Source organism: Populus euphratica, unplaced genomic scaffold (assembly GCF_000495115.2).
Source record: "Populus euphratica unplaced genomic scaffold, PopEup_1.0 scaffold38.1, whole genome shotgun sequence".
NCBI classification, from domain to species: Eukaryota; Viridiplantae; Streptophyta; class Magnoliopsida; order Malpighiales; family Salicaceae; genus Populus; species Populus euphratica.
The window spans coordinates 701,939-722,997 of NW_011499911.1; the positions used below are offsets into that span (position 1 = coordinate 701,939).

The following is a 21,059-nucleotide window of genomic DNA, read 5'->3' on the forward strand; positions in this document are numbered from 1 at the left end:
TTTGAGACGAGAGAAGGGAACAGAGGGGAAGGAAAAATTTGGGAGATGGGAGTCCAAATCAATGGCAGTAATTTAGGAATAGAGGGGAAGGGAGTAGAGGAGACAAGCTAACGGGAATTTAGTGCAGGTAGAAGGTCATCGTTTGACAAAAGAAGGGGCATAAGAAGGGGCTGGGAAAGTTTTATGTTAATTAATTAGCAGTGTGATAGTGTTCGTGAGAGAGAGAACACGGAAAAGCAATTGTAAATTGCTTTTCAAAAATTGAGGTCCAACCTCAGTTTTTTAGTGGGATCCATGTGGAATAGAAGTGTGATTCAACTTAACCAAACACTTTAATATTGCATTTATTTTCATCTCAGCGCAGCCGCAGCTATAGTGCCAAACGGGCACTTTGTGTTCCAACCAAGGCATTGAAGAATTTGCCAGGGTAAAAAGGAGAAGGGAACATGACAAGAAAGGGAGGCATGGAAGAGAATATATATCATAGCCCCAAAAGAATATCCCTTGGAATTCCAGACTTTTCAGTTCTGGCGAGTTGGACAGATAGAGAAGCACAAGTCGAATGGACTTCTCTCATGCTACATATACTTATGGCTCTTATTTATTTCATCTTTTGTTTACTATTACTCCCATCTGCCCAAAGATTCCTTTTAATCATCCCTATGGCTGGAGGCTATAGCGTAGCGCCACTAATCGGTGCAAGAGGATTTGACGAACAGAAACCAGGGTTTATATAAATTAACAGGGCAACTACAAGAAATGTCACATTCTTTCCCCGGAGAAAGTCATGGGTTGCAAGTGAATCTCACAGATTTACCTCTTTGTATCATGGGCTGCAGCACACGGAAATTTAAAGTTTACTCAGATCACAGGGAAATTTAAAGTTCAGATCACAGGGAAATTTAAAGTTCACTCAGATACTCAATCATCAACAAGCCATAGAATCATCAAGCGCCGTCCAAGCTGTCAAAAATATTAGCCAAATTCACCAAGTGGACTCCGGCGTATCATGGCATATGGCACCTGAAAACTTCCAGCAAACTGTATGGTTATAATGCTTTACCAAAAATTTTGTGGTAAATAAACAAGTGGTGCACAAATGAATCACAAAGGTGAATTATGAATTGCAGGTTGTATATCAATGTAATCTAGAGCATTATTGGACATTGATAAATTATAGATATTTATATAAGGCCTATATAGAGTGTTGAGCATTCGGAAAACCCTCATACTGTACCAATATATATTTGATCCTTGCCTAATTGTAACACCAGGGGTTTCTCTTTCACATTTCCATATGTAGTTTGGACGTGCATAAAGAACCAGTCCTTTTAACTAATGCCTGCCATGAACAAAAAACTGGAGTCCACTTTGAAACATGATGAAGCCTTCATGTGTTAACTAATGCCTGCCATGAACAAAAACTAGAGTCCACTTTGAAACATGATGAAGCCTTCATGTGTGTCCAGTCTCCAATCTGAAGTTTGAACTCATATCACGAACACAGCCGAACAACTACAATGCAAGAGAAACCCAGGAAAACATGCAACATTTCTCAGAAACCACAGAAGGCCATTGGATCACCAGAGCTTTGTTTTAATCCAAAAGAGGAGGAAGACAACTCCTAGCACAATGGCAACAGGGGCCCACTTTCGAATTAAGGCCTGCACTCAAATAGTGTAGAGCAGATCATAAGTAAATTTCAAGTGTACTTGTCAAGAACTTTAGCAATAGCCAATGCCAACATTTATCATAAAACATATATATAAATAAAGAAAACTATCTTAAAACAAGCATGGAGAAAATTTTAAAATTCCAGCTAGAACTATGGTTAAAGCCAGCAGGAAACAATCCTGAAATCCATATTCTCTTCAAAAGAATTTGCCAAAAAAAATTATAACTTAAAAAAGGAAACTACAAGCAGTGGGAAGCACAGTTCATAGTCTCATAGCCATTGTGGAGCACCCAATTAAATTTTAAGCATGTGAGCCACATCAACTTATTCTTTTTTCTTTTCAGTCACAATCCTGTAGTTTACCATGGGTAATGGCAAATGAAAAATATCAAGGGGGCTGGTCTAGCAAAACAAGTATAAAACACTTGAATGCACAATAGATATTCCTCTGAAAGGACATAAGAATGATTCTTTGTTTAACAATAATATACCACATCGATCTCATGTCCAGAGGCCTTCAACAAGACTTAGCCCTAAAAACCTCTACAGGAAAGCCAGCAGGGAAAGAGCACATTGGATAAAAAGCATATAAATAGAGAGCAAGTTGCTGAAGTGTCGGTTGGATTAAAACTGTATGTTAACTATCAAACGGCACTAACCTGTCGATTCAAATCTCTTGCCTTGTCAGCATATACGCGGGATTCTGACGTTAACCGGCTTGACATTTGACTGACCTCTGCATTGTCACCAGATATGCAAGAGAGAATTTTGTGAACACATGTAGAAGGTGAAGAAAGGTAAGATTGCAGCATCTTTTATCCAAGAAGAAAGAAGTGATTAAAAACAAATGATGAAGCAAAAAATAGATGTGTAGTATGTCACTTGCACGCAAAAAACAAGGAAAATGGGTAATTTGACCCAAATCAAGTAATATGCAAGAAACATGATTTAGTTCAGCTTAATTTATTAGTAGAAAACAAAAAAACAAAAATACCACCTCTTTGAAAGGGATGAATATGATTCCCCATGGGAGTTCATAAATTTTTTGTTATATACTTGCAGAAATATGGCAGCCCTGGAATGTATGGTTAGTGTACCATTTCTATGTGGAGATACATGACCAAGGAGAATAGGTGACGGGGACTGCCCTAAATCAATAAGTTACTAGTGCTTGTCAGCTTCATAATAATCAAACGACCAACTTCATTGACCGAGGAAAAAGCATACATCTCTCCTAGCATATATAACTCATGCTTGCTAAAAGCAACAATGACTTGTTAGCATAACCTCCTTGATCATGCTTAAATAACAATCACTTAATCTAATCAATACTACAACATCTAAACATATATTAAAACCTATATTTCAAGTACAGACATAGATCGCATTTAATTTGCACCATAATCATAAAAAAAAATAATCAATCGATCATTCTTTGTAAACTCTTGCAATAAAAGAAAATAAACATGATAGAGAACATAAGAATTTGTTAGAACTAAAATTGGATATCTTACGGTCCAGCTTTTCACCAACACCCAGAACTTCCTGCACATTGCGAGTCATTATTTGGTGGACTTCATACAGCTCATCATTCAACTTGGCAATATTCCGTTGGGTGCGGGTGTCTTGGTACAATTTTTTTGTTTTCTGTATAAAAGTATCTTAAGAACATAAACAGGGAAAACAAAATCAAGCCTAGAAGAAGTTCCAAAGAGAATGTAAGAGAATATCAAGTATCTATAAGAACAATTCTAATTCATTCAGGATAAAATAAATTTAAAAAAAAAAAAACCTACCAAATTTAATGAAGGCATATGGTCTAGCAGCAGTTTCAATTTGAGGCCCATTGACACGCTCAAATTCATTCTTAAGGTCTTCTAGGTATTGAAAGGCAAGCTTCTTCGGATAAGAACGGTCGCACATAGTGAGGTAACAAACACGTCCTTCAATAATATAACTACAATCTCAAGTGAAGGAAAACATCTAGTATGGTTGACTTTAAGAGAGAATAATAAGACTACAGAAATTATGGAATGAATTTTACAAAATACAATAAATAAATAAATAAATGTCACAGTTTGAAATTCAAAAGAAGAATTGACAATGTGAATAGATATTACCAAGTAGCATCACATGAGCATAAATGAGGTAATTAGGGAAACATAAATAAAATGCACAAGCAAGCTCACCGCACGTATTAAAGTTAATTTTCACTTTAATTAAAACAGATGGGGCCAAATGACCCCATAAAGTTCAATGAAAACCACCAACAAACAGGAAAACAGATACAGTTATGCAGGTGCAGCTGCTTTCACAACCAGAAAAATACACTTACGCGGATGTACAATCAGTAAGAAAAACACCTTTTTCTATGAGTTCTCTGCAGTGCCGTTAAACTGTTAACAAATATCCAGCAACATATAAAACTTATGAGAATAACTAATAAGGGTTTGATTGATTCTGAACCGGCAGTTGGTGCAGGATCTTTTAAGTGTTGGAGGGAGATAATCTAGAAATAGAAATGGTAAAGACAAGTGTAAACATGCTAAGCAAGTCAAACTAAATGTTTAAGGAGCAGTGTCCATGAGTGTCAGGCTATCAAGAACAAACTTCCAAAGGTTATGTAATGATCAGATCCAGAAAAAAAAAATGCAGGATACTGGAAAATATAAGGGCCAGTTTCAATTGACATCCTCGAAGCATCATTGTGGCCAGATGCGAGGTTCTTGAAAAGTGCCTTGACCTGCTGTTTGTACATTTCAGCATCTTTCACATCACGACCATCATCCAGTCCCTCTGCTAGCGGAAGACCATCCGTAACACGAGCAATCATTGTCAGCTTCACCATCTTTACTTACCTTTTTACTTCCTCAGATATGCAAAGTAACTGCATTACGTTAAGAATAGAAAACCCAGATCCATGAGAGGCCAAACCAGCAAATTTGTTCAAAATGCAGTCTACAAAACCAATGTTTAATTAACAAAATCGAAAAAAAAGAAAAATTCCTCAGGCTAAATTTGGCATCAAAGCATCAGGATGTAATTTATCAGAAATCTAAGAACGGAATCGTACCCACTAAATTATGTTAAACAAAAAACAAAACCCATCATTCAGTTTCTGTAATTGTCTACTGATTAACAAAATAAAAACAATTGAAAAGCCATTATTAGAAAACAAATCATAACAGAAACAAGACCTCCAATCTTTCTTTTATAATTCATCAACATAAAGTAAACAAGATCCCTGCGATCCATCGTCACGAATCAAACAAAAAACCCAATTAAGACCCCATTAAAAAATGCAATCACAAGATTATAGAACCAATATAAAAAAAACCATCATTCAATAATCAACTAAACATGCAAAAAAGAAGAAGAAGAAAAGAAAGAATTAGCTGATTATATAGCAAGTGAATATTTGGTTTTGGACCAGGGATTTGTGGAAGAAGAGATACGATGGTAGTAAAAATCCATGTGTAATAAAATTGAAAGAAAGAAAAAAAAACCGCACACCAAAATAACGGAGATCTTAAGGTAAGCTGCAATTCCTATCTATCTGCGTGTCTGCCTGTGTCTGCAACAAGTAATTTCAAAACACAATGCAAAGAAGATACGCTCTTTTTACTTTTAGACTTGACCCACTCTAATGTTATTGGGCTTATGTTTTCTTCTCCAATTTGAGTTTGGTTAGTGTATCCAACACACACACACACACACAGAGATATATATATATATATATTAAAAATAAAAACATATTTATAGGTTGTTTGGAATTAATTTTTTTTATAATTGAACTTCATCATAATATTTAATTGAAATTCAACTTATTTATTTAAAAAAAGATAAAATCTAATTTATTTTGTTTTTTATATTATCATTTACTTTAAAAATCTTTCAAAAAAATAAAAGATGAGTAAATGGATATTTTAAAAAATCTAATTTTAACATTAATATATTTTTTTGGTGTAATAAATTAGAGATTTTGACCATATAAATTTACTTTTATATTATTTTTAGAGATTGAATTATATTTTAAATTCAATTCTTAACACTTAATTTTTTTTCCTGATTTTATTAAAATCTTTTAATTAAATTCAATTTAAAAGGTTTCTTATTAAAAAAAGATAAATATTTAAAATAAATATATTTTGAAAATAATTTTGAAATAAATTTTTATACTTCAAAATAAAAAATAAATATACAAGATATATATTCCAGGACATTACCTTATATATATACACTAAGTTATTTTTCGGAGTAGTTTTAAACAACCCATCAAACATCATAATTAAGATTTATTATTCATAATTAATTAAATTAGATTTTTTTTAATGTCTCCACTTATCAGTTAAATATTCTTTAATGAGAAGAGATTTTTTTATTTGCCCTGCGTCGAAAGTTTTTGCCTCGCCACACTAAGGAAAACACGTGTTTGCCTCGTGGGACAAAATTGATATAATGATTTTTTTTCCAAACTGTAATATTCATTTTCCTAAATTTTGACATTTCACTCACTCTTTTAGGAATTTTATGTTTTTCATATATTATATTTATGAAACCAAATGAATAAATATAATAGAATATGTATTTTTATAAATAAAATAAAATAATTTGTGATGAATATAAAATGCCATTCCCTCTCTTAATATCGGGTAATTGTGCAAGAAGAAAATCTTAAGAAAAGGTATTGGCTTTGGTTGAGCTTTGTATGGGATAGGCAACTCCCATGGCTGAATCCTTCTTTGTAATGTTTTATCTTTAAGTGCTTACTCGGAGTGTTTTCTTTTTAAAAAAACAAAGTAAAAGAAAAAAAATGGACAATTACCAAGATTCCTCCAAGTATATATATATATATATATATTAAAAATCCATCAAACTTTTTATATATATTTATAGAACCTACCTCTAAAAAGATCTTCAAATCAAAACCCCACATACCTAATTATTAGCTAACATTATTAACCTAATTTTTTATTTTTTAATGAAAAACATTTATGTTAATGATATTTATGTTGGAAATAGGAGCTTAAACAAATCACAAATATTTTAAGAAAGTTCAACATCTATTAATATAATAAAACAAATAACTATATAAAATAGCTTTACAATAACAAATGAAAGATCAAGTCAAGTAAAATAGAAACCTCTTAAATAATAGAAATTTAATAAAACAAGCAATAACAAACTGCTTATAATTTTAATAACAATCTAACAATTTCTCAGTCAGTTAATATATGGTTTTGGACAAATACTCAGAAAATTTCATAATTTCAAGAATGCATCCAACTTAAGAGGTTTTGTCATCATATTTATAACTTGATTTTGATCATTGCAATGCACCATTTTTACGATTCTTGCCTTTATAAGCTCACAAAGAAAATGAAAACAAACGCTTGTATGCTTTTTGCATCCATACATTATTGGATTCTTCTCAAGTTTAATGGCTTCATAGTGAGAAATTGTAGGTATATTTTGCTTTTTACCAAGCATCATCAGAATCTTTTTCAACCATACTACCTGACATGCATAAAAGGCTATAACAATAAAGCCTGCCTCTATGGTAGATATAGTTACAATCAGCTACTTCTTTAATGACAATGATATTACCTCTAAACTTAATAAGAAAACATAACATGAACTATTTTTTTGTCATCTGTCTCCTGTATAATTATTGTTCATGTAAACTAATAGGTCTTCATTTCCTTTCTTTTTGTAGAACACTCCAAAATTGATTATTTCTCTTAGATACCTTCGAACTCTCTTTACTGTCCATATATGAAGTTCAATAAGACTACTCATATACCTGCTAAAAAGACTTACCATAAACAACAAGTATGGTCATGTAATAGTCAAATATATGAAACTTCCTACAACCTTTTGTACAAAGTGTTGTCCACTTTAACTTCATCTTCATCTCTTAACTTTGCAACCCAAGACAATAGGATTAAGAACCGAATTACTTTTACTCATTCCAAATCTCTCCAGGACCTCCAAAGCATATTTTCTTTGGTTAATGAATATCTCATAAGATATTTGCGTAATTTTATACCAAGAAAATATCTCATTTTTTCAACATCAATTATGTCAAACTCAAACATCATTTAAGTCTTAAATTTAGCAAACATAGATTTATTATTTTCTAGTAAAAATAAGATCATCATCATACAGGTTCACAATTAGAATTTTACCTTTCTTTACTGTCTTTATGAACAAGGCATGTTAATAAAGATATTTTTCAAAGCCTTCCTTCATGAAATAAGCATATATACAACTATACCAAGCTTGTGGAACTTGCTTAAATTCAGATAAAGACTTTTTAAGCCTATTAACCTATGATTCCTTAACCTTATGCAAATAAACTTGAGGTTACTTGTAAGACCCATGTTTTGGCCCAATAGACTCAACTAAATATTTAACCCAAAACCCAACCTAACTAACCTAAGTATTTAAAGAAAGGTTATTAGGAATTGTTTTTCTCTTTTTTCATCTTTTCTTCTCTCCATTGTAACTTTCTCCTATGTAAACCAAGAATTTCAATTTTAGTTCAAGTTTTGAGTCAAAAAAAGGTTAAAGAAATAAATAAGTGATTCCCTCTCTTATTATTTTCGATTAGAAAATTGATTATGAAAAAACTTAAGAAATGTTTAGGATTTTGTTTTGAATTGATGATTGGATTATTTAAGGAATTTCATTGAAGCATTAGGGTGTTAGTTGGCATAAAATGATCTGATTTGATAATTGAAATTATGGATTGTTGAAGATCATATTATGTTTTTATGTAATTTGTAGTTTGGAAGACTAGAAAACTGAGATTCTAGAAATCCCGATCAACTAGTCAACCAGTTAGTTGAGTCGGCCGACTAGTTAATTATTTGTTATCAATCGACTAGTTATTTTAAATCGACCAACCGATTGGTTATTTATTGTCGGTCAATCATAGTTTAAAGACCAACCGGTTGGTCATTATGGTTGATTTGTTGACCCAACAATAGAGTTTTATCGAGTTTGTATGTTCAATCAGTTTGAGTTATTTTTAGGATCGATCGAGTGAAACAATTCAACCTTATATTTATGTTTTGATCTCTAAGTTTAAAGTTTTTAATCTTTTTATGATTTTTTGCTTTGATTTTTTTTAGTGTTTTTTTGTATCTGTTATACGTTCTATTGATATTCCTCTTAACGATCTTTAGCAACCTTCGGTTAAATATTTGTTTGTTTTTTTGCTTTAATTTTCTGAGTGAGTGAGATAATCTTTAATATGTATGTAATATAAATAATACATGCTTGTTGATTATATAATGAGTACAACTAGTTAATTTTTTAAATATTTATATATGTTACTTTATTTTTCAAGTACTCATCATTTCTTGAATTTACACTTGTATTCTGTTGAACTAAATTTTATTTGATATGATATACATTGTTTTGATAATTATGTAAATATCTATTATATCTTGATATCGATATACTTGTTATTAACTCCTTACTAACGGAGAGTTATTAGTTTATATGCATATATTATTTTGTATACCTACATAATGAGAGACACGTTGACCTGTGGTAACTAATCCTCTCATAGTGATCACTTTCAAGTGTCATATGATATTTGACATATATTCCATTACCTTATGTTAATATGCTTATTATATATATTTATATTAAAATATATCGACTTGCAAATTATTAATATCTAAAATATATGTTAAATATTATTCTCTTACTAAGTTGATTGAATTTACCCCTTATTTTTTTACTAAGTTGATTGAATTTACTCCTTATTTTTAATATTATTTTAGGTTTTTAGTTTTTATTAGCATATGAACTTTGTTTAGTGTTCCAACTTCTTCAATTTTAGTCAATATATTTTGTTTGTTCTCTGAGGCTTTTCTTTTAGTTTTTTTTTATTTGATGTCTTAAATGCTTCATTATTACATTGTTTTATTTAACATTTGGATTTTATTTAATGTAATAAGTATTATGAACTCTTGTTTCATTTTATTCTAATGATGAAATATTTTGAAAGTTTACAAAACACTGTGGATTTTATATAATTTATTTTATGACATGTATATTCAGAAGCATAGCATAAGTAGGATGTCCTTATAACACTGCTCAACAAACACTTCTTCATTTAACTTCTCTTATAGAAATGTTAATTTCACGTTCGTTGGTAAATTATTTATTGTTTTTTAGCTGTAAGTACTATTGTTAGATGGATCAAATCCAATTTATGCTATAAGTGCAAATACCTTTATAAAATCTAACCTATGTCATTGAGAATAACCTTTTGTGACGAGCTTTGTCTTTTACTTATCTACTTCTTTACTTTTATTAAGTTTTATTTTATATAACTATATATATAGCTATATACTATCAAGGTCTATGCATAAACCAATACTAGGTATTTATGAATGGAATTTCTTATATATTTATACTCATTTTCATATATTATCATCAATTTTGAATATCTATTAATTAAATACTATTTATTATTTGATATCAAATATTTTTAAAAGATGATGATGATGATGATGATGATGAAAAATTGCTTATAACATCCTATAGTCTGCTTTTTCTTCTTTATTTTTTTTCACTTTACCTCCATGTTTTAAAAAATCACAATTTATATCATAGGTCAACAAAATTTCTTAAAATTAATGAAAAGATCAAACCACCTTTTTTTTTTATGCTTTCTCTTTCCTATTCTCTAATCTCTCATTGATCTACCACCATTAAAAAGCTCCCACATCTTCAACCATCCTCCCTAATAAGAAGTAAACAAATCTGAAGGAGATTTTTTTTAATTGTAAATAAAGATGATAACAAGAAACAATTAGTACTATAAAGCTCTTAAACAAAGACAAGAAAAAAAAATTAAATGGCAGAAGAAAGGAGATAAGGATGTCAACTCTTTATGCTGTTAGGATTTTTCAACTAATGAGAGAACTAAGGCATAAATCTAATGGAGAAACAATTTAGTGGTTGTTGTAACAAGCATAACCATCTATTATTATTGTAACTGGTAAAAGGACTATTCCTACCTTATGGTTTTGGGATTGCATGAAAGAATGGTAGGGTTAGGACCCGATATTATTGGGTCCAAAGATAGAACTATTTGGACCATGAATATTAAGAGTCTGTTTATTTTTATGTTACAAAAGTATTTTTGAAAAAATTAAAAATTGTTTATTTTTTTCTTTACTTTAAATTAATGTTTTTAGTTTTTCATATAGTTTTAATATACTAATATCAAAAATATTTTTTAAAAAATATTATTTTAATACATTTTTGAAAAAAAAAATACTTTGAAAAGCAATTATTATTACACTTTTAAACACCCAGATGTAATGTGGCAAGTGGGATTTGACTCTCTAATAACAGAATTGGATCAAAGTTTGTTTTTAATTTTGATAGGTTAATATTAAATTCTAAAAATAAAAACTCTAATATTCTATCAAATTATGGGTTCATAAGAATAAGTTTCCCAATATTTACATGGGCTTAATAAGTTTTTACTCTATGTTTAGTGGCACTAACCATCAATTTCCAAGCTTAGAACTTAGACTATCTAACATATAGTGCAATATCGTTGTGTCTTAAATTTGATAAATTATTGGTTGTCGATAAAGAGGTGTTTGGTATTGTGATAACTATTGTAGTTGTAATTTGAAAAAATTATTTTATAAAAAATATTTTTAGTTGAAGTTGAAGAAAACGTGGCAGTTGCTTCGAGGCTCCATTATGAGTTCCATAGTGTGAAAATCTAATGGTTTTTTTTTTCAAGATATTAGGTTGGATTCAATTGGTTGAATTTCCATAAAATAATTTTGGAGTTGGGTTCAAGATTTAGAACAGGGAGGAGAAAATGTTGAATGTGATGGTTTTATTTTTCCAAGATAAATTTGTAATATTTAATATAAGAATTCTTTTAACTATCATATATATAAAATAATGAAATTTTTATAAATAATTAGATATTTTTTATTATTTTTTTAAAAAATGTTAAGATTTATTGCACAATAAAGTTTAAAATATAAATTATAATTTTTTTAAAATAAAGATATAAAATGAAAAAAATGATTAAATTATAAAGTTAAGTGTAATTTTCTCCAATAATAAATAAAAATAAGAAGAAGAAAGGTATTCTCCTATTCAATTATCGTTTGTAATTTTACACATTATTTCAACTAAGTGGTTGTTTTATTTGAAAAATTATTAAATAAAATATTTTTTTTTGTATATTAAAATAATTTAAAAATAAATTTTATAAAAATGCTTTTCAACTGAAAAAGAAACTGCTATGAAAGTAAGCGTAGAATTCGATGAGACAGAAGTAGTCGTAGTGAGTGTACCAAAAGAAAGACTCATAACTGCAGACTCTTTGACTTCCTTCCCTTTCTTTTTCTATCTATTTCTTTATATATTTCCTGTCACCTGCTTTGTAAGTAAGCTAACGGTCTCTGCAAATTTCAACATCGATCCCTCCAATCACTGATTTATTATCATAAAGAAGCTCGATTTATTTCCCGCCAAACTTAATCCAACCATGAATCGTGATCCTGGTCGAGGACGAGATCTAGGTCGAGGTCGAGGACGAGGTCGAGGTCGAGATCTAGGTCGAGGTAGAGGACGAGATCGAGGTCGAGGTCACTGGCGCAGTCCCGGAGGAAGCGAGCAGTGGGTTCCCAAGGGGAGATCTTCGGATCCTTCTTCCCACAGTAACTACTCTGTAACTTAATCGCCCCTCTTCTTTTATTTCATTCCTGGTGTTTTTCTTTTATTGATTGATGGATGTTGGAATCTTCAAGTTTTGTGATTCGTGGGCTTTTTATATTATAGCAATATTTTTCTTGTTTGGTGTAAATTGATTGTGATAATCATCATGGATACATCATTTTAAATTAATTTAAACTTATTTTATTTTATTTTTTTGCATGCATATTATTTAATTTGTTTTTTAGGACCCGTTTTGGTGGGTTTATTTCTTTCCTTTTATTTCTTGATAATTAATCCTGATAGTTATTGCATATTTTGTTTATTTTATTAATAAATGGGTATGAGGAGGTTAGCATTGATGGGAAAGTTTGCTAATGTCATGTAATTTGGAAACGGCGTAGGTTGGAGCAGATGAGTCTTCTGATGATGAGAAACCTTTTAGCAACAGAGGAAGAAACTCGCAGCCGAATTCACGAGGGTGGTTTCCAAGTTATCCCAACAGTGCGGGTAACATTTTTTGCCAGAAGGAACCATTAGAAAATAAGTCATTAGAAGATAGCATGTCCAGTACGGGAAGGATCCTCCACGACCAAAGCGCTCCCAGTTGCAGCAGTATTGGGTCAAATCAGTCAGATTGTTCTGTGGCTTCAAATTCAGTTAACAAGGGCGATTCTGCATTGATGCCAGCTATTTCATGTTCTAGGGATATGATGTCTGATATTGTTAGCGCTCCCTTGGAAAAGGGAGCAGTTGATTTCTCTCTCAAATTGAATAGTACTGTCCCATTGCAAAATCAGAATGAGTCTCAACTGTCATTTCAAGATGGTGCGAATGGCCAGCTTTCACAAGAAAAGGATCCCAATAATGTGGTATCTGCTGGGGATTCAGGGTATTCAGAGCAACAGGCAGTGGTTGAGCCTTTTGATAGTTGCTTGCCCAAGACTGGAACTACTCCTAAGCTAAAACCAGATTGTTCTGTGGCTTCAAATTCAGTTAACAAGGGCGATTCTGCATTGATGCCAGCTATTTCAGGTTCTAGGGATATGAAGTCTGATATTGTTAGCACTCCCTTGGAAAAGGGAGCAAAGGATGGTGCAGTTGATTTCTCTCTCAAATTTAATAGTACTATCCCATTGCAAAATCAGAATGAGTCTCACCTGTCATTTCAAGCTGTTGCGAATGGCCAGCTTTCACAAGAAAAGGATCCCAATATTGTGGTATCTGCTGGGTATTCAGGGTATTCAGAGCAACGGGCAGTGGTTGAGCCTTTTGATATTTGCTTGCCCAAGACTGGAACTACTCTTAAGCTAAAACCATCTTTGCTTGTGAAGAATAGAGAAAAGAGGAATGATGTCAGGCGGGCTGCAGGTGGGGTGAATGGACAGATACTAAGATCTGGGATGGTTTTACTAAAGAATTACTTATCCCTGCATGATCAGGTGCTGCTTACTTTATGCTCATTATTTTCCCTTATCGAGTTAATTCGTCTTTGCCTCTTTAAAAGTTACATGTGCTCCTCTTGGCTTTCATTCATTGAAGCAGAATGTTATTGAGTTCATATTACATACAGTGAGCTCGATCTAAAGCTACAGGACTATGAAATATAGTAAGACAATTGGTAATTAATTAACTTTACTAAAAAAATGGCGTTTGGTGTCTTAACAACTAGTCTATTGATGACTTGTATTATGAGTCTATGAGAAATTAATGGTGCAGTCTGTGAACTTCCATTTTCATTGGTTTGGTATTTACGTTATGATTTAACAAGTATTAATTTATTGTTTGCTTTGACTGGTTACTAGATAAAAATAATAAAGTTATGCCGAGATATTGGTCTGGGTCCTGGAGGTTTCTACCAACCAGTTTACCGTGATGGTGGAAGAATGCATTTGAAAATGATGTCCCTGGGTAGGAGTTGGGACCCTGATAGAGGTGAGTATGTAGAACATCGGCCAGTTGATGGCGCTAAGGCACCCATTTTTCCTAGTGAATTCCATCCGCTGGTTGACAGAGCAATCAAAGATTCCCATGCTCTTATAGAAATAAATTGTAAATCTACAGCTGCTAAAGACATTCTACCATCATTGTCACCAAACATCTGTGTCGTAAACTTTTACTCAGAAAGTGGGCGGCTTGGTCTTCATCAGGTTTGCAGTGTCAACTTTCTTATACTAGTTGCAGTTTTCTCGTAAACCTTTTATGTTGCCTTGTGCGTTGTTCTGTATTAAAATGATTTTGCATTCTATTAGGTTTAATAAAGATCCCTTGGGCTTTTCCTGACCGCCTCTTAGTACGCTTAGAATACGTTGTCTCCATGCAGGATAAAGATGAGAGTCAAGAGAGTCTGCGCAAAGGATTACCTGTGGTTTCCTTTTCCATAGGAGATACAGGAGAATTCCTATATGGTGATCAGAGGGATGTTGAGAAGGCAGAAAAGATTTCGTTGGTATCCGGGGATGTACTGATCTTTGGCGGGATGTCTCGGCATATTTTTCATGGTGTAAGTTCTGTTCAACCAAAGACTGCCCCGGCGGCCCTGCTTGATGAAACAAATCTTCGTTCAGGTCGTCTAAATCTCACTTTCCGTGAGTATTGAAGACCATAAATATACTATGAGTTGTTTCTAGTGATTGTACACATGACAGTTCTGTTGTGCCCCCCCGCTTAGTTTTGTTGCGAAGCCATCAATACTCGTGGATGCAATCTGAAAAACTATCTTTTTTTAATCTGCTGACTAGGGCATACGAAAGCATCCCATACGTGTGGAGATATAGTTGGGCTGCTTGTAAGCTCTTAACTACAATGTTATTTAAAATTTAATACATTATTGGTTTTTGTTTAGTTTTATCTGATCTCTTACGAGGCCACGATTTTTCAGCATATTTTGTGAATTTTTGGGATTATTATGCAGAACGAGGTGCTCCTTTAAAATACTGATGATTTGTTCTGAGAAAGCACTTCAATTTTTATTCTGCTATGAAAAATAATCCATACAAGAAAATGATGGGTAGATTGATATAGTCTCTCCATTAACCCAAATTCTTAAAAACGTGACTGGACAGCTTACAGTAACATCGTTGCCCTTTTTAAAAATAAGATAGGGAGGAACTCACACAGAAGCTTAGGCACACAAGGAGGATGAACTTGCTAGGATGATTATCCTTCGAAGCCTTTTAGGCAAGAGGGTTCTCTTATAGATTAATTAGATCTCCTACTAGGGGATGGTGGGTGGGCTGCCTTGCCATGGGTAAGGCCACTTTCAGTTGACATCTGGTAGACCTTCATATTTCCTGACATGGCTAGTGCTCTTGTGATTCGCCACTTCAAATGGGCTACCTCTTTTGGCAGCCAAACTTCCAACAGTCGCTCGATTGTTTGGTTAAGAATGCCTTTAAGATTTGCTTAAATATAAATGCTTATGTAACAAGGAAAGCCACAGGATCAACTACCTTCTCACCAACATATTGTCAAGCTCATTAATTTGTTGTATATAAGCAAGCTTTTTTTGCTTCCAACAAGCTCCCATGATGGCCACTCAAATTGCAATTTACCATGTATATAATCCCATGTAATTTCTATCATGCATAACCCATTGTTTACAATGTTCCTATTTACAAACCTTGCTTCCAGAGTTTATTAATCCCAATCTGCTAGTTCATATCATCCTAATTGTGAAGCATTTAGCCGTGTTTGATCAGAAAGTTGACCTCTTGGAATCGGAAAAGTGGGAGAGCCGGAGAGGATGAGCCATGCTGGAGAAGCAGGGCACATGCTGAATCTATCAGCTTGAAAGTCTGATAGTTTTGCATGTGCTCTAGCTCTCCAGCTTGGACCCTTCCTCTTATGACTACAAGGGTTCAGAAAGTAGAGCGGGATTTAGCTCTGTCATAAAGGTAAAAATTCTAATTAATTTTCGGAGAACTTACTTGACTATCAACATCACCTGCATTACGTGTTTCTTGCGTCGCCATTGCAGTGTATCTTTGTCAATAGAGGTAGGGAATCAATCAAGAAAGCTTTAGTACATTTCAGTCTAATATCAAAGTGTACCTTCATCGGTCTTATTATGTATAAAGATTATTACATCATATATAACTTGCATAATAAATACATCAGGTCAAATTCACATAACATGGTTGGCACAAATGATCTTTGCTTGATGATCAACATTACCTAGTTATATAAGTTATTTGTTTACAAGAGAGGAGAAGTAAAATTCTAAATCCAACAACCCCCCCTTTTTTTTCTGAATCAACCACGATTAGATCGATTCTCTAGAGCTGATGCAGCTGAATCCACATGAGCAAGCAGACAAGCATAAATCTTTTGCTTCAACCGATCAACAGTCTCCACTAATTCATTATTGTCCTCAGAGCTCAATTTGCTTCTTAGTATATCTAACCACTCATTAGCATGCTTAAGCTGTGACAATGCAACAGCAATATGGTTGTTCTCCGGTTCCATTCGTTGTGTGGCGAAGTCCTTACCTTTCTTCTCCTGGGCAGCAACATGAAACCCAGCATCCAATGCTCCCTCCAAGAATCTCAAAAACCAAACCCTTGTTTCATTCAAGAGAGTCTGTTGGAGTTCTTTGATCTCCTTTTTACCGTCTCCTTTAGCCCACTCCTGCTTCTCAGTTGCACTTAACTCCATAGAAGGCTTTGGAGACTTCAATGTAGCTTTGGCCTTACTTGGACTTGTCTTTTTGCTTGTTTTTTGGGTCTCTGGAGAAGAAAAGAGAGTAAATGACTGAAGCGATTTATCCTTCAATGGGGCTGTTACATTTGGTTGGTCGATGAGTTGTTGGAGGGTAAAGAACTTCGTGAGAGTGAGGTGGGGGTTCTCTGGTGAGGCAGAGGCGCAGAGCTCAGCAAACATACTGAAAGAAAAAGGATGAAAGTTAGAGGGATATAGAGAAACGGCTTGTATTATTTTGAATCAAACTATGTTTTGGCCTTCTTATTTATGTACTCACTTGAGGCACTTGATAAGAGATGCAGCAGTGGATGCCTCCTTTTGAGCCTCAGCTGCAACCAAGGAAGCTAAATATCTCCTTCGAAGCATTCCCTTAGAACATAATAAACCATGAGAAAAGAGAGCTGCATTATGATGAGTTTTCTTGTACATCTGGTGCTTCAATTAGTGGGTTAAAGACTCGTTCTTGAAGGCAATGTCATTTATTTGGATCAATAAGATAAAAAAATCTTCCATGTGGTTAGCATAATGCACAAGAATGAAATTTTTTTCTCGAGACCTACCATCCTAAAGCTTCCTCAACGTAAAAAAAGGGTGAAAGTGAGGAAAACAGGAAAAACTTACCTTTCCAGGCTTCATGAGGTTTGAAGGCAAAGAGATCCATGCTGTTGCTTCAGGAAAAGGGATTTTATTGTTATTACTTGACAAAGAATTGAAGTTTGTGTCGTTTTGTTTATTTGATAACCGTTTTGTAGAAGTTCTCTTGGAAGACGCTGGAAATTCTTTGTTGCTGGATACGGCGACCTCTGGCTTTGATGAAAGCGCATCAGGTTGATTTTGGTAAGGAGTGGCTGGGCGTGCCTGCAATGCTTACACAAATAACTGTTACATAATGTACACTGTACATTTCATGCAGCAGAGTGCATGCACCAAACGAAACATGTCATTGTGAGGATTAAGGAACCTTATTTTCTTAATTGTATCAATCAAAATAGGACACTGGATATCTTGGAAATGTTCATAAAGTAATTTCTCTACCATTTTTTTATGCTGGACAAGGAAATTGATGCATCACAGAAAGTTCATTGGAAGAACATCATGTGCTGCAAGTGCATTTTTATAATTTCCATATTATAGTCTTTCCGCCTGTAATTTACTTGAAGCCTACACCAGTAAAGGAAAAAAGAGGCAGAATTTAAAGAAAAACAACTATTAGAACAAGTTATTTATGTCTCTGCAGAATCAAAATGGAAAATCGTACCTGACCTTTATTTTCTTGCTGCTTGCCATTCATTAATCCAACCTTTTTACCTGGTCCACTATTATCACTCTCATTGCTCTTCCCAATTCCACTTGAATCCACTTCACCAACTTTAAGACTTCCTGTCAAAACACCCTGCATATACCTAGATGCAACTCCAGCCTTTTCCTCTTTGATAACAATTTTCTGCCTTGCATTCTCCCCTTTCACTTCTGACAACTCCCTCGGTTTTGAACTATTAACTCCATCATTAACTGGCACTGGACCCTCAGATGGAACCAACATTTGCATCAGATCTTTCGGATTCCCAATGAAAGGATTTCTCCCTGCCACTGGTCTAACACCACTTAAAGTCGGAACTGGGGTCCCAGCTTCCACTCTATCAACATAGAAAAACTGCCCAAGTTGTAACTTGTTATTCAAAATTAGCTCATTGTCTTCCTTCGACAATGAGACATAGGTAGAATGTGAGGAATCGGATACTTTGATGAAGAAGCCTTGATTAGGCCATAGTTCTGAGCCTGACAGGGCTGGCACAATGCTGATAACTTGCAGGAGAACAGACCGATATTCTCCTCGAACCCTTACATTCGAGTTTATACTCCGAAGAAGCTTAAGCAGTACTCCTGGTGTAAGAGATGCCATACCTTTTCCTTCTCTATTTCAGACTATGGACCTCTACCAATTACTTTTCTTCATCCAAAATTGTAAAGCTGAATAATGCGCCAAATCGTGGTGTCAGATCAACAGTACTACTAAGTACTAACAGTATTTTATACTGAAGAACTAAAGCATAATTTTCAGGTACCATATACATATGGTTTTAAGAATCTATCAGTTCTCCCTTTTTTTGTTGTTCTGTAAGCCCTTTCAGTTTCAGGTAACCTACGGATATGTGAAAAAGCCCATGCCCTGTTGCCTTTACACCAGGTAAACTCAGGTTTCTCCGGCTAGCATTTAATTCAAACCTGTGACATGCGCCTCTAGCCAGCGTGCATCACAGGCTGAAATCTTTTCACTAGCCTAAAACCTTAGGCTAATTCAACCCTTTTTGTTTGCAATATTTTTCAACTCCTAGCAGTATATGTGTGGCTATTAATCTCTAACCAATTATATCTTATGCAATACTACAACATGAACATCCTTGAACCTTTTAGACTCCATGAAACTGAATTTACTGGAATAAGCTACAGAAGTTTCTTCAAATTTGTAATAGACAATAGCAAAATGGATCCAAAAGTATGGTTTGTGAGTAACTTTGACATGGAACAAAAGTTTCTGGAAAAAAATAGAAAATCATAGATGAAATCAATGAATCCAAACCAATCTGAAGCATATCCATAGGTAAATATATCATTTCATACAAGATTGATAGAAACAAAAGGATAATACCTGAGATGATCAAGTGGGTTCTACTTTAAAGAGATGGAGGTTTTTTTCATATAGAAATGATCAGAAGACGCCTCCAATCCAAGGAAACCAATTTGTTTTGATAGTAGAAACCATTGGCAAACCTCAAAACCTCCATAGCTTTGCATGCAAGACAAGTAACTATCAATCTCTCTTGGCTTGGAAGCCAAGTGACGTGTTCATAACTGATGAGAAGTTAATTAGCGCCCCTATTTTGATATGAAATGACAATGTGAACCTCATACGAGAGTACTGTGCTGTAAGCATTGCTGATGTATTTAGTGGGTATTTTGGTCCATAGTTGTTTGTCTGAAATGTGGTAGCATTTCCCTTTTGAGATTAGAGGGTATGGAGTTTTTAAGGAAGGTGGGATTAATATTTTGATGTTCTATCCTTGCATGCCATAAATCACTCGATTTTTGACCAAAATCACTCTCTCTTTCGATAAACATACGAGTGCTGTCAGCTGTGATGATTAAGTAAATTTTACTCTATTTTTTTCATCATTTTCAGTCCACTGAAATCCTCAATTATTACTTCCAGTGTAAGAATTCTTCTTTATGATTTGATTTACTTGACAAAGTCCCAAAAGTCTAGGAGTTGGGTTTGCCTCAAAACCTAGTGTGGCTAGGAAAAAAAACAATTATGCGAAACTGTGGGATTCCAATCTCAACACTTGCCTAAAATTTACAAGTGAAGTAGTGATATATAATAAATTATATAACAACATTGAGTACTAAGAAATAATTTTATAATTTGAAAGAAATAATCATTTAATTAGCATTCATATATTGCGATGCCACTAAATATTATTCATTTTTCTATCATTTATTTTACATTCTCTTTAACATTTCCCATAATAACTTTTATTCTTGTTTTTAACTCTCTCTTTCTCAACAATATTATATGATAAGTTGATAAAGATAATGATGTAATCTCTATATAATATACATGCATGTCGAAGATTTCTTTCTCTTATCCTTTCCTTCTTCTCCCTCGACTCTCCCCGCTTTTATCTTCTTCCTTTACATCTAGGGATTATATATTTTTCGGAAAGATGAAGTTCTGGGATGATCAATCCATACATGCCTCGAAAGTTACGTGTTTGCAAGAAGTCACTTAAACTTTTTTGGATGCTACGATAACAGTACTACAGTAAGATATCATATATCATCTTTTAGGGTTTTGGATGCTAGCTGCAGACTTGAATCCAAGTCAACCGGAAAAAAAACATATTTTCTTAGTTTTTAGCCACCATGATCCCTGTTGGAAAAGAGGGTTCGAGCTAGAGGCAAGCATTTA

General features: G+C 33.5%; 3 protein-coding genes across 11 annotated transcripts; 1 reads left to right on the forward strand and 2 right to left on the reverse strand.

Moving 5' to 3' along the window:
• Nucleotides 1-1,136: 1,136 nt before the first annotated feature.
• On the reverse strand, nt 1,137-5,344 carry LOC105133989 (25.3 kDa vesicle transport protein). Of its 4 annotated transcripts, XR_843914.1 has the most exons (7): nt 5,074-5,343; nt 4,336-4,565; nt 3,472-3,632; nt 3,190-3,336; nt 2,335-2,411; nt 1,409-1,664; nt 1,139-1,342 (listed from the first exon to the last, which is right to left on the reverse strand). XR_843914.1 is itself a non-coding variant. In XM_011038187.1 (6 exons), the coding sequence occupies exons 2-6, from the start codon at nt 4,521-4,523 to the stop codon at nt 1,581-1,583; spliced, it is 657 nt and encodes a 218-aa protein (XP_011036489.1). In that variant the 5' UTR covers nt 4,524-4,562; nt 5,187-5,344; the 3' UTR covers nt 1,137-1,580. The 4 variants fall into 4 exon arrangements, 3 of the variants coding, with proteins under 3 accessions (XP_011036489.1, XP_011036488.1, XP_011036490.1); XM_011038187.1 differs by having other exon boundaries at nt 1,137-1,664; nt 4,336-4,562; nt 5,187-5,344; XM_011038186.1 differs by having other exon boundaries at nt 1,137-1,664.
• Nucleotides 5,345-12,007: 6,663 nt separating this feature from the next.
• Nucleotides 12,008-15,271, forward strand: LOC105133990 (uncharacterized). 6 transcript variants are annotated; one of them, XM_011038193.1, is made up of 5 exons: nt 12,008-12,404; nt 12,793-13,024; nt 13,361-13,830; nt 14,194-14,538; nt 14,712-15,271. In XM_011038193.1, exons 1-5 carry the CDS (start codon nt 12,222-12,224, stop codon nt 14,985-14,987), a joined length of 1,506 nt encoding a protein of 501 aa, XP_011036495.1. In that variant the 5' UTR covers nt 12,008-12,221; the 3' UTR covers nt 14,988-15,271. The 6 variants fall into 6 exon arrangements, with proteins under 6 accessions (XP_011036495.1, XP_011036493.1, XP_011036492.1 ...); XM_011038191.1 differs by having other exon boundaries at nt 12,008-12,273; nt 12,316-12,404; nt 12,793-13,830; XM_011038190.1 differs by having other exon boundaries at nt 12,008-12,261; nt 12,292-12,404; nt 12,793-13,830.
• A 1,156-nt stretch (nt 15,272-16,427) lies between these two features.
• On the reverse strand, nt 16,428-19,931 carry LOC105133992 (uncharacterized). Its single transcript, XM_011038196.1, has 5 exons — nt 19,740-19,931; nt 18,348-19,060; nt 17,711-17,947; nt 17,367-17,458; nt 16,428-17,270 (listed from the first exon to the last, which is right to left on the reverse strand). The coding sequence occupies exons 2-5, from the start codon at nt 18,990-18,992 to the stop codon at nt 16,643-16,645; spliced, it is 1,602 nt and encodes a 533-aa protein (XP_011036498.1). The 5' UTR covers nt 18,993-19,060; nt 19,740-19,931; the 3' UTR covers nt 16,428-16,642.
• Nucleotides 19,932-21,059: the final 1,128 nt, after the last annotated feature.

Bases quoted from the DNA above. Each gene is read 5' to 3' on its own strand.
- LOC105133992 (XM_011038196.1), bottom strand. From the start codon at position 18,992: ATGGCATCTCTTACACCAGGAGTACTGCTTAAGCTTCTTCGGAGTATA. The intron at 17,459-17,710 runs GTAAGTTTTTCC...TTATGTTCTAAG, and splicing joins ACCTCATGAAGCCTGGAAAG to GGAATGCTTCGAAGGAGATA. The intron at 17,271-17,366 runs GTGAGTACATAA...TTTTTCTTTCAG, and splicing joins TCTCTTATCAAGTGCCTCAA to TATGTTTGCTGAGCTCTGCG.
- LOC105133990 (XM_011038189.1), top strand. From the start codon at position 12,222: ATGAATCGTGATCCTGGTCGAGGACGAGATCTAGGTCGAGGTCGAGGA. The intron at 12,405-12,792 runs GTAACTTAATCG...GAAACGGCGTAG, and splicing joins CTTCCCACAGTAACTACTCT to GTTGGAGCAGATGAGTCTTC. The intron at 14,539-14,711 runs GTTTGCAGTGTC...GTCTCCATGCAG, and splicing joins GGCGGCTTGGTCTTCATCAG to GATAAAGATGAGAGTCAAGA.
- LOC105133989 (XM_011038187.1), bottom strand. From the start codon at position 4,523: ATGGTGAAGCTGACAATGATTGCTCGTGTTACGGATGGTCTTCCGCTA. The intron at 3,337-3,471 runs GTAGGTTTTTTT...TATGTTCTTAAG, and splicing joins ATATGCCTTCATTAAATTTG to ATACTTTTATACAGAAAACA. The intron at 1,665-2,334 runs GTTAGTGCCGTT...ATTTGAGTGCAG, and splicing joins CAAGAGATTTGAATCGACAG to GCCTTAATTCGAAAGTGGGC.